Below are 12,562 nucleotides of genomic sequence, written 5' to 3'. Positions count from 1 at the left end.
AATTGCACCATAATAAGAGCGTAAGTGATAACGTATGCCTAGCATAAGGTGATTCATTCATTTATTCAATTATAATATAATAAAATATTACATTATATTATCATCATATTATATTATATCATCCCGTCATGAATCCTTGTACATTTTAAATCTGTTTTTTGCAACAGTAAAACAATAATGAACAGGAAAACTCTGTAAAGGGGTCAATGAGGTGACACCTAAATTCTCTCTCCAACTGCATTTCTTTTCATCAAAAAAAGGTTTAAATGCATGAAAAGCTACCAAATATGTAGTAACTTAGTATATATTACTTTGACTTTTTATTATTTTTTTATTTTAATGTTACTTACTAAATTACTTCTTTAAGTTATTCTGTTATTCAGTGTCAAAATATCATGTGGTACGATTGTCTGGCCATAACTACTGTTTAGAAAAAAAAAATCTATAAAATTACTCTAAATCTATTCAAATGTATTTTCTGTCCTATTTTAGTTATATTATAGTTCTGTGTAAGATTTCAAAGTATTTCTATTTTTATTTCCATCATAATATCTATGCAAACCTTGCCTGATGATGCCCATTTTATGAAATAACATAGAGTGAAATCCTTATACGTCATTGACCCAAATATACAAATGGTGACTTTTGCTATGAGATGTATTTTGTGTTTGTTATACACACCTGTGCAATGAACTGGATAATCTTGACAAAAATATTGAGCGGCATGTCTCTGGGCACAACACTTCGACTCCCTTTTGGGAACAGGGTAGAGGTGATTGACGTCAAGCGGCTGAGAATCAAAGAAAAGCAGAAGACTGCATTTTACAATGTAAATATTGAAACTGTTTAAAAACATTGTAAAACATATCCATAACCATAAAAAAACAAGAAGTACAAGCTTTGACTTGTTTTGTATAAAACAGGTGAAAAATGCATGAGAAGTAGAAGCTACTGAGATTATAGGTTTTAAACTGTATACTCCTGTTGGCTAATAAAAATAATTAAAAGGCATCTGAATCTCACCTCTGTGTTGCAGTGTTGCTCTCACACTTAATTCGGATCATGTACACCCACAGCAGGCGGTAGAGTGACTCCAGAGCTACTCGTGCCATCTTGGGGTCCTTATTCTGTATTTTGCACAGAGAAACAGACAAATTGAAATGTATTTCTCGTCTGATTTGTATTTCTCCCAATCTTTTAAGTACAGAACAGAAAGCTGTAGCTGTATGCACATGGGTTGTTCTTTGTTTTTTTATTTTTTTTGTTGTTTGTTTTGTGCACCAACTACCAAGACAAATTCCTTGTACTGTCCTTAAAACTGTACATGGCCATTAAAAACATTTCTGATTCTGATTCTGATGTAAACTTCTTTCTGAAGATTTACAGTGTGATTACAAATATGAGTTGATATCTTTATGAGCCACCATAAACCACAAAGCTCTTAAAATGTTATATTTCCCTTGAAGCAATGCATACTGAGTGGCTGACACTCAAAACTGGGGAGGTGTTAATATTCATTTTTGATGTGCATTATTGCAGCTGATCAATTATTGTTTGCCAGTAAAATACTGAAACGCTGGAATAGAAAAAGACAATCAACGGTAGAATTATTTTCTTGTGCGAGTAGAAGGAGCTGACCTTGAGGTTGGAGAGGCAGTTGTTGAGGAAAATGTGCCAGCGGCAGAGGAAGAACTGCTTCTGACTGACACACAGCAGGCAGGTCATCAGAGGATACAGAGCCTGGAGATGGGACATGTTTAGATCACTCAAGATCAAGTATCACATTATTATTGGCACATTAAATGTAAAAAAAAAAATACTCAGTTAATTAAAGGAAATTATTTATGGAAAATGGTTACTAATTGCTAAAAACTACATTTTGAATTAAACAAAACAAGTGTTTAGTTATCTGATTGTTATATAGTATATTTTATACAATACAATTCAAGGCTTTAAAGACTTAATTATGACATAGCAACCCTATTGATTCGGACTCTAGGCTTTAAATGTGACGACAACTGAAATAATTAACATAACAAATCAATAAGTAACCATAATAATACTTAATTAATAATAAATAAATAAATCAATCATTTCCATTTTCTACATAAGCAGCCAACTTTACAGAAATCCAACCTTTGAATGTATTACGGACAAAAAAAAAACCCAAAATGTAACAGCTTGAATGCAGATAATTTATTTTTGCTTTGGAAATGATCAGTAATCCTATGGAGACACTCCCACCATGAAATGTTGAGGTACGACAATTCACGTGTCTTTGCTTTTATCTGCCTCACACAGGTACTTAGAATGCAAAAGAACAACAATTAAGGAAATGCACAACATCGCAGTCATTCCTGTCATATCTGCCCATTGTGCTTGGATGTTTTAGGTTTGTCATTTTATGTACATGACTGAGTGCTACCCACTGGAAGAACAAAGTGAACAAAAACTTTTGTGTAAAGATGTGTGTTAAATCTTGATTGTACGGAGTGGCTTTAGGAGTATTTGGAGAATCCAAAAATGAGTACCGGTACGATGGTGTGTCTGTACCCTTGAGAACACACGTGTGTGTCATAACAGTGGGAGCCTGTGCACATATCATAAATAGCACATCGACGGCTAGCAGCAGTAATGCAACACAATAGCCTTATGACGTGTTTTTTCGGCTTAAATGTGAAGGTAGTGGAACATTTGTGTCAGGATAAATATTTTGCTCCAAGTCAACCAAAAAATAAGGAATAGACTAAGTTACTGGTCCTCAGTTTAACTACTGTATGTGCCAAACAGGTAAACAGTTCAGAAAAAAGCACTATAGTGCTGGCACGCCAATGATAAACAACACAGAACAAATACCAACACGCTTTATTTTATTTAGCCATTTTTCTGCTTTAAGAGAGAAAACGATTTTCTTAAAATGTGTTTGTATTCATAAATCAGGGCAACACAACTAGAGAACATCTGAGCTAATAGCTTTTCTTAAAGCAAAATTAGAAAAAAAATGTAAAAAAAAAAAATCTAAACACGAATAAAGACACTGAACTTTAGTCAATAAATAAATACTTTAACAGTTCCTAAATTAATAGATTATATGCATTTTTGTAGGACTACTAAAACTATAGTATACTACGAATATACTGTGTTGCAATCTGATGATTTTCCGTATACAGGCAGGCGCAGCATGCCGCCCCTCTGTCTCCTTTTCATTGCCCATGCAGCTAAAAGCCCACATGTTGGATCGCTACACTTAGTGCTCTCCTATCCCACAGCTGGCGATGAAGGGAAAATTAGGAAATAGATTGTGGACAGACTTACCAAAGAGTGTTTTTTTCTAGTGGACAAGTCCAGAGTGATGTCGTGCAAACTGTCAACAAAATTACGTAGACATGGAACGTTCACTTCATTTTTTACAGTCTAGGAGGAAAAAAAGAACCAATGAATGAAACATGAATAAACCCAACATGCAATCATACAAACAACAAATCAATGAATTAAACACTTATTTAGACTGATCAACCAGTCAACCAGTGAGTTAATTCCCAACCACCTTTGCACACAAATAAAGTTCGATGAATAAGATCCTGAAAGTCATTACACAATTAAAATCTGTGATATTCTGGTAGCAAAAGTAACAAAAGTGAGCATGATTTCTATTTTTAAAAAAAATCACAAAAAGTAAATTTTTAAAGTTATTTCCAAATAAAGTTAACATAAAGAATAGGTTAAATTAACTCCTGAAAATGAAATGTATTATACATTTAATAACATATTAACAGACCTATTAATACAATTCTGAGCGCTTTTTCTGAGCGCTTTTTGTCGAACGCTGCAGCTCGGGTCTTAACCAGAACAAAGAGGTCAGAGCACATTACTCCAGTTTTAAAGTCTTTAGACTGGCTCCCAGTTAGCCTCAGAATAGACTTTAAAGTTCTGCTGCTGGTGTATAAATCTGTGAATGGGTTTGGTTCAGAATACATCAGTGACATGTTAGTCAGGTATGAACCCAGCAGGTCTCTCAGATCTATGGACACAGGTCAGATAGTGGAGACCAGAGCTCACAGTAAACATAGTGATGCTGCGTTTAGTTGTTATGCTGCAAACAAGTGGAACAAACTGCCAGCAGAGCTGATGTCAGCATCACATGTGAACATTTTTAAATCAAAGTTAAAGGCACTTTTTTTCTCTACTGCGTATGATTGAGAGAGAGAGATTTTTGAGCATGTTGTTGATGTAATGTGTTTGTTGATGATATGAATTGATTTTACTGATGATTTTAAATGTTCTTATTGATTTTAAATGTTCTTATTGATTTTAAACAACTGAATGTTTTATCATGTAAAGCACATTGAGTTGCCTTGCGTATGAAATGCGCTATACAAATAAATTTGCCTTGCCTTGCCTTATTTCTAAATGGAAACATTAATAACCAAGTTTCATGCTTATGAGCATTTTGCTTGAAATGATAAACATCATCTTTATACACCTTATGTTCCATTGTTTCAACCATAAAATATACGGCAGTAAAAACTGACAAACAGAGGTGAGCACTAATGTCAGTCCGATTGTCTTTTGTGTATTGCTTTAGGCAGTAAAAGAAAACGCACTTACAGCAGCTACAGGTACGAGTATTTCCACAAAGAGTCCAGCTAATGAGTGCTTAATGTCTTTATCCTTCACTTCCAGGAAGTATTGTGCACATTCCTGCAGGCGGAAAATGATAAAGTTGGAGTTAACAACATTGAAAACAACAATAACGGATTCTTCAAGTGCATGCAAATGTTTGTAAAATGAAATATAAAAAACAAATAATCAAACAAAAGCAACAAAAAAAGCCGTTTGGGAGAACTTTAATGAAATTTATATCCCAGTCTTTGCAGCAAAAAAAAAAAACATTTATTCTAAAAACACTGATGCGACTAAAACATGCCACATCTCAGTTTTCACTTTTGACCATATGTTTAGTTTTCATGGGTGTAATTATTGACATTTACCTGCATGAATTGAAAAGAGGCCTCAAAGTCTTCCACGGGGTACATCTTAATCCGGAAAAACTTGAGTCCCATGATGAGGCTGATGGTTGACTGGATGACGTAGGGGCTTTGCTCCTTTTGCCGTAGCTCCTTGAGTTCAGAGATAAACTTCTTCCGTACTGCTGGAAACCTGCCAAGGAGACGGTTGCCAGATGTAAACAGAAGCTCTTGTCTTCTTTGGAGTTGAGTTTTCGATTAAGTGATGCTGTTCAATTGAGTGAAATTATGACATTACAAAAAAAAAGAACAGATGCAAGATTTTCCTAATTTGTTCTCACTCCACATGTTTTATGTGTGTGTGCACGTACACCCTTCATCCAGATAAGCTTTACCAACAGTGATCTGCAGGCCTATATTTAGAATGGCATCTGGAATGGTGATGCGGAGTGAAATGCGTGCATGTGTTCACATTTTGCACATACTCTAGCGACTACAGCAAGATGAAGCGGATAACATGGATTATCTTTTGAACAGGGTACCTGCTGCTTGGTGAGGTACATTTGGCCAAAAGTGAACATTCTGCCCTACATGGTTGGTTGGTAGAATAAGGAAAATGTCTTATTTGTAAGGATTTTAGAGGTCTTGAACCTGAACATACATTAAGGATCTGAGGATCTTGGTCAGCAATAGTTAGTATCAATGAAATGAGGTCTAAGAAAGGAACATGATGAACCTGCAATAATGTCAGTCGTAGTTCATGTCTCACCATTGCATTGAGAAGGTGGTCTTCAACCAACACAGTCAATTTTTAACATTCAACAAAATATTTGATAAATTTCAGTCAGGTTTTTGTTCTCATCACAGCACAGAAACTGCTCTTATCAAAGTGATCAATGACATAAGGTTGAACACTGATTCAGGAAAAGTATCTTTTCTCATTCTATTGGATCTAAGTGCTGCATTTGACACTGTAGACCATACAATTTTGTTGCACAGATTGCAAACATGGGTTGGACTAAATGGAAAAGTAATGCAATGGTTTAAGTCCTACTTGGAGGAGCGAAGTTATTTTGTAAGCATTGGAAACCTTGAATCTGACAGATTACCAATGTCCTGTGGGGTTCCTCATGGCTCTGTTCTTGGACCCCTTCTATTTAGCCTTTATATGCTTCCTTTAGGACACATTTTACAGAACTGTAAGGTTGATTATCAGAGCTACGCAGATGACACATAACTATATCTTTCCCTGAACTCAGATGACTATGGTCCCAGTGAGGTGTTGTGTGACTGCTTAGAAAAAGTAAAATGCTGGATGAGTGAAAACTTCCTTCAACTAAACCATGACAAGACGGAGGTGATTGTCTGTGGTAAAAAGGAAAAGAGGACTGCTATCAGCAAGTATCTTGAGTCTCAATCTTAAAAAGCTAAAGACCAAGTCAAAAACCTTGGTGTTCTGATTGACTCAGATCTGACATTCAGCAGTCAGATCAAATCTATCACAAAAACAGCTTCTACGTAAAGAACATCTCCAGAGTGAAAGGTTTAATGACTCAGAAAGATCAGGAGAAACTGGTCCATGCTTTTATCTCCAGCAGACTGGACTATTGTAATGGTCTTCTGACAGGAATCCCCCAAAAGAGCATCAAACAGCTACAGCTGGTTCAGAACGCTGCAGCTCGGGTCTTAACCAGAATAAAGAGGTCAGAGCACATTACTCCAGTTTTAAAGTCTTTACACTGGCTCCCAGTCAGCCTCAGAATAGACTTTAAAGTTCTGCTGCTGGTGTATACATCTGTGAATGGGTTTGGTCCAGAATACATCAGTGACATGTTAGTCAGGTATGATAGTGGAGACCAGAGCTCACAGTAAACATGGTGATGCTGCATTTAGTTGTTATGCTGCAAAGAAGTGGAACAAACTGCCAGCAGAGCTGAAGTCAGCATCCAATGTGAACATTTTTAAATCAAAGTTAAATGCACTTTTTTTCTCTACTGCATATGATTGAGAGAGAGATTTTTGGTCATGTTGTTGATATAATGTGTTTGTTGATGATTTTAATTGATTTTACTGATGATTTTGAATGTTCTTATTGATTTTAAGCTGTTGAATGTTTTATCATGTAAAGCACATTGAGTTGCCTTGTGTATGAAATGCACTATACAAATAAATTTGCCTTGCCTTGTCTTGCCTTGCCCTTGCATGTGGGAGCAAAGGCTTGCCAAAGTAGTCAAATATACTTTGTTCTAACTCAAAATGGCACAGAAATTAAAGCAAGCTTAGACCAAACAGCATATATGTAACAACATTTAAAATCATTGGATGTGGGGATTAGGGGTGTCTCGATCCGATATCGATGTCGGTCCAATATTAGCCTGAAAACAAATATCGGATTCAAATTTCCATTTTTTTTTCTTTAATCAATTCATTTTTTATTTATTTTATTCAATTGTAGAATACTGTAGATATTATGTTGAAGGTTAAAAATTATGTAACCAATTAGTTCAGTTTTTCTCATCCCTACTGGTGCTGACTATTGTTCTCTGTTTGAGTAACATCACTTAATCAAGCCTTTTCTAACATTCCAAACTACAAAATAAGTAATTTTTTTTTTTATTAAAAAAAGAGAGAAAAAAATAAAATAAAATAAATAAAATAATAATTTTTTTTAAAAATATGTATGATTCAAGCTGATATCAGATCAATATCGGTATCAGCCGATACGCAAGGGTGCAATATCGGTGTCGTATTGGAAATGAAAAAGTTGTATTGGGACATCCCTAGTGGGGATGCAAAATAAGGACATAAGTATGGCATAGATGACTTTTTCTTTGTTGTAGAAAACTTTAAATAGGATGCATGGATTTCACTGAAAACCCACTGATGAGGTAAAGCCTCATGTTTCTAATCTTTTAGCAACTCTTTCAGAACAATTATTACACAATTGGGTGTCATTATGCAACTGCAATGACGCATTGTTTTCATACTCAGACTGGGAAGCCTTCATCTACAATAAAAGCTAAAGTATGGCTTTATGAAGAGGGAAAATGTATAAGTGAGCTTGCGCAGAATCACTGCTGTACATATATAAATATGTAAGTTTATTTTATTTTTTAATATTTTATTGATTTATTTTTGTTTGATTACATATTACTCATACTCTTTAATAATACAATGATCTGCATTCAAAAGTTTCAGAAGTTTGTTGTGCTGATACAAAGGTATACTGGGATGGGTGTGGAAATTAGCTCTGTGCATGTAAATACAGGCAACCAGGATCCACTGCTGCTCATTAATGCTGACCCAAGTTGAATCTGTTTGCTGCAAAGAACCCTTGTTCTTGTCAGAAATGGTTGAAGGTCTGGTTTAATGGTTTATGTACGGATTTTTTGCTCTACTGTTCTTCATGCGATCTACGAAACAGCAGAGTTGGAACTGTCACCCCTTGCGGTCACATAATAAGGACATTTCAAAGATTTTAGGCCACATTTGTAAAAACAGTGGAGGAAAAAACGACACCTCATGTAGAGGAATCTTATCTTGCAAAAGAAATGCATGTTTTAACTTTTCCTGCTTTGCATAATACAGTACGTATGTACTAAATAAATGTTGTTTTCTTTAAAAAAAAAACTATTTGGTTATATTATTATTTTCTGATGTATATTTAACATTGAGCAAAAGTACATTTTTCCCAATTACTCAAGTAATTGATGGTAAACTCGACAGCTGCAGCCCTAAATGATTTAAATGAAAATGGGTCAAGTGTTATTAGTTACTGGTGGGTGACAGACTCAAAATGTTAATGGCAAAAAACCCAACCCAAAAAATAGTGTTCCAATAAAAAAAACTTGATCAGTCATTGAAATCAACCTGCATGTATCCTAATACACCTCCACACACGTACACACACACACGCTTCAACGAAAGAGAAAAGTCAATATTACCTGGACTGAGCCACAACTCCCACCACTTCCGCGTAGAGGTCAGCCACTATATGCATGTTGCCTGTGTTGGGCCCCAGGTAACTGACAGGTAAACACAAACAATAGGCTTAGTTCCTCACACATAACACACAACTGTGTTACTTCGATGTTGACCACCTTACCCTTCTTTGTATTTGAAGTGTTTAAAGGCCAAATTTACCACTTCCTGAATTAACCCATCCAGAAGTGGATGGAGTGGAATCTGTTTAAAAACACAAAAATCATCATAAATAAACCCAAACAGTTCCAGGTTAAAGGTTGGAAAGGTCAATTTAGAAGATGTCATTTAAAGTCGTGCATAATTCCATAAATTATGGAAAATGTGAACCCACCTGTTTTAAAACTTCTATGAGCACAAGTGAAAAGATAAAGTCTATTGCCAGATCCCTCCGCTCCAGCAAGTAGTCCTTCTGTTGCTCATCACTGCGACAGACAGAACCAACATAAACAATCAAGTATAAACGCTTGTTAAAATGCACATTCGCATTTTCACATTCATTCCCAAATGCCCATTCTGGGTTTCTTTGCGAGGACCATCAGATTAATGACAGATTGGTGTGATTAACTCAACAGTAACAATTCCTTGTATGTTGTGTTTTTTATGTGGGTGATTATTTTTTTATATGTGGGTGACAGAACGTCAACAGGACATCAACTTGAAACTTGTGTGTTTTCTGTGCTCTCCTACTTTTTTGACTTGGTGTTAGCCCTGGGACGATATTCATGGGACTCGTCTTCCAGGCCGTTTTGCCTCTTGTACCAATCGAACAGAGTCTTCAGGATAGACGGCAGGCAGTACTCAGCTAAGGAGCTCATTGAACTGATCAACTGGACCAGAGAAGGAAAGGAAAAGGAGATAATTAGTTGACTAATAAAAAATATAAGTCATTATCATGACTGATTCAGGATGACAGTGGGAATAAAGTTCTTGTTTAGGAAATTATTGTTATTATAAATACATTTCACTACAGGAGACAAACAAACCTGATCAAACTGCAAGTCCTCTCCTCGCTGCAGAGATTTGTTCAATGGCTTCTCCTGTAAGACAAAAACAGTTCAAATAAACTGAACTGTCCAAAGAAATCACACATATAAAGAATATTGAAAAGATCCTTTATTAGGGATTTATATTAGTAATACATTTTAATGTCCACAATTTTGGTTCCAGTAGCAAAAGGAAACAAAAGAAAATGTTAACTAATGTTTGACATTAGGTCGTTTCTGAAGTGACAATGCTTTGATCCTGATATTCATTTTACGATATAAAATCCTTTTTGAGGAGAGTTTAAAAGAAAAGTCCCTCACCAGAGGTTCTGCCATGATGATGCGAATCTTGCGTTCGGAAAGCAAAGTGAAGTTGGCAAACAGGCTCTTAAGGACAAACTCGCCCGGCTTGCTCTCGGGGTCCACATTGACGGGCGCCATCACGACAGGACCCTTCCTTTCTCCAAGCGTTCCACTGACAGGTGGCAGCGGTGGCTTTAGTCCCACTGGAGAGGCTGCGAGAGTTTAAAAGGATCAGTTAGTCTCATCTAACGTTACTAAACACAGGTCAATTCAAAAAGAGGCAACGTAGACTGAAAAAAACCAAGGTTCAGGTCTTTCAGAACTTTAAAGGATGGTCAACATAGAATTGCAATTTGTAATGAACAAATAGTGGGACGACTAGTTGAAAGATAATTTTTTGTAATATTAGCATTTTCAAATTGTATCTTGCTCTTTGAAGTTTGTTATTTACATTAGACATCATAGAACCAATGATTTTAAACCCAAAAGTAAATAAATCATACATTGCATACATTGTATATTTATGAGGTTATTATTACAATAATAATAGTACAATCCCATAGAAAATACGAGAAAATGCCCAGTAATCCCATATTTAAATACTTTGAAAGTCATGACAATGACCCAAACTTGCTGTGACCTTTTGTGAATGGTAAACCACATGGTTCTATTCCAAGTGGGTTCAATCTATCTGAAATAGTCATATACATGCTCATCGGAAAAGCTTCACCATAACATTAAAACACTTTCCAGGAATCCAGATACCCATTCAAGATATCTTTTTCAAGTGGCCTAGGTTTTCTTTTTTAATTACATCACAACAAAGAACTTGGTCGTTTTGACTGTAAAAAATAGTAAATTACATGGAGTGAAATCTGGAAAAGGCTTAAAGAAAAGACAGACTGAGGTTAATTACTGTACACAGTGGAAGCATTTCAGACCATGCACTTCTGTGTAATCCATATACCCTAAGAATAGAAAAAACCCATCATTGTGTGCACGGTGGAGCCGTGGAATCATCATATCAACTTAAGCAACACCTTGGGAATAATGCTCCTGTGTTTCCTCACACTCGATAGCTGCAAACGAAGCCTGAACGGTCCAATGCTGTGATCTAAAATATCCAACCAGTTCCACAAGAAAATCAAGTACATTATATTACAAATGTCATCAAGGTATGTTTGACAATACATTCACTAAACACTACAATTTATGACTCCAGTATTATTTCCCACTCACCAGTAGTACTGTGTGTCAGTTGATACAACTCCAGCCCAAAGTGACCTTTATTGAACCTATGACCTGAGGTATAAAATCTGATTGTCGAACTTGACATGAATCGTGGAAATCCAATTTGTCTGAGTTGACAAAGCAACACTCACGCAATGTAAATTCACACTTTCAAGCTTACCAAGACCTTTTATGAAGCTGATGAAACTGGTCCTGCTCCATTTGGTTGGCACTTCCATGGTGAACACAAAGACTCACAGACACTGGGTATGAAATAGGAAGACACGGAGCGATGGGAACTTACAGTGGCTTTAAAAGAGCTCCCATGATTTATCAATAAAACCTTAGACTTAAGAGTCTAGAGATATTCAGTTTATTAGTCAATGGCTCAACCATGTCAGGACTATCATATGACCCAGTTGTATCTGGTTTTGGCACAAGCCCAGTTTAACCAAAGCTAAAAGTTTGAAGCTCCATCCTTAAGGAAGTAAGTGAAGTAAAACCTGTCCCAAAAAAGGCAAATAAATTAATATAAAAAAGATCACAAGAGTAGCATTAAAACTGTAATCCACATTTAGTCCAAATGAAAAACCCATATACTATAACCATAGAGTAGGACAGCCCTTGCTTGAGTAAGTTAAAGAAGCTGACTTTCAGAAAAAATGAAAAGGTTTCCCCAATATGCAAAAAAGGCGCTCAAAAGTCGAGATAATCCATTTTTTTGGCATCAAGAAGTCGTCGACTCTGTCCTGTATGAGTTTCCTTGGTCAGAAGTTATGTTGGGATCCATGCTCTTCAAATATATGAGCCACGAGGTCAATGATCACTTTCTTCTTCAGCTCCTGCTCTGCCTCCAACCTGTTGTATTTTCTCCGTGCAACAGATCCCGTGAACTTAGTGTCGTTGTGGTCCATTGGTCAGAAGAAGTGAAATAAAGTGCTTCTCTGCAGTGCTTCTAAGGTCGCCCTTAAGTTGTTAGCAGTTAAGTAAAGTCTTGGTGTAGATCTGACCAGAGGAGTTGGGTAGGAATTTCAACACTGCTCTGAGAGAGAGCCAAGGGGAGGAGGGAGGTGCTATATATAGACTGCTGGCGGT

The 12,562-nt window shown here is 36.2% G+C and overlaps 1 protein-coding gene across 5 annotated transcripts in view; it reads right to left on the bottom strand.

Moving 5' to 3' along the window:
- The window catches only part of fryb (furry homolog b (Drosophila)), a 48,369-nt gene that overhangs the window by 28,995 nt on the left and 6,812 nt on the right, over positions 1–12,562 (bottom strand). For all 5 annotated transcript variants that reach the window (XM_028465819.1, XM_028465817.1, XM_028465821.1 and 2 more), the window contains exons 2-13: positions 10,256–10,449; positions 9,935–9,988; positions 9,639–9,778; positions 9,283–9,373; positions 9,073–9,152; positions 8,912–8,992; positions 4,992–5,160; positions 4,609–4,701; positions 3,316–3,414; positions 1,639–1,740; positions 1,024–1,127; positions 682–790 (exon numbers count right to left, since the gene is read on the bottom strand). In XM_028465819.1, coding sequence (XP_028321620.1) covers positions 682–790; positions 1,024–1,127; positions 1,639–1,740; positions 3,316–3,414; positions 4,609–4,701; positions 4,992–5,160; positions 8,912–8,992; positions 9,073–9,152; positions 9,283–9,373; positions 9,639–9,778; positions 9,935–9,988; positions 10,256–10,449 — 1,316 coding nt within the window. The remainder of the gene's footprint in view (positions 1–681; positions 791–1,023; positions 1,128–1,638; positions 1,741–3,315; positions 3,415–4,608; positions 4,702–4,991; positions 5,161–8,911; positions 8,993–9,072; positions 9,153–9,282; positions 9,374–9,638; positions 9,779–9,934; positions 9,989–10,255; positions 10,450–12,562) is intronic.

The sequence above is a fragment of the Gouania willdenowi genome, chromosome 14 (assembly GCF_900634775.1).
Source record: "Gouania willdenowi chromosome 14, fGouWil2.1, whole genome shotgun sequence".
Classification (NCBI taxonomy): domain Eukaryota; kingdom Metazoa; phylum Chordata; class Actinopteri; order Blenniiformes; family Gobiesocidae; genus Gouania; species Gouania willdenowi.
Note: the sequence above shows the minus strand (reverse complement) of the source record. Positions and strands in the feature narration are given on the sequence as shown.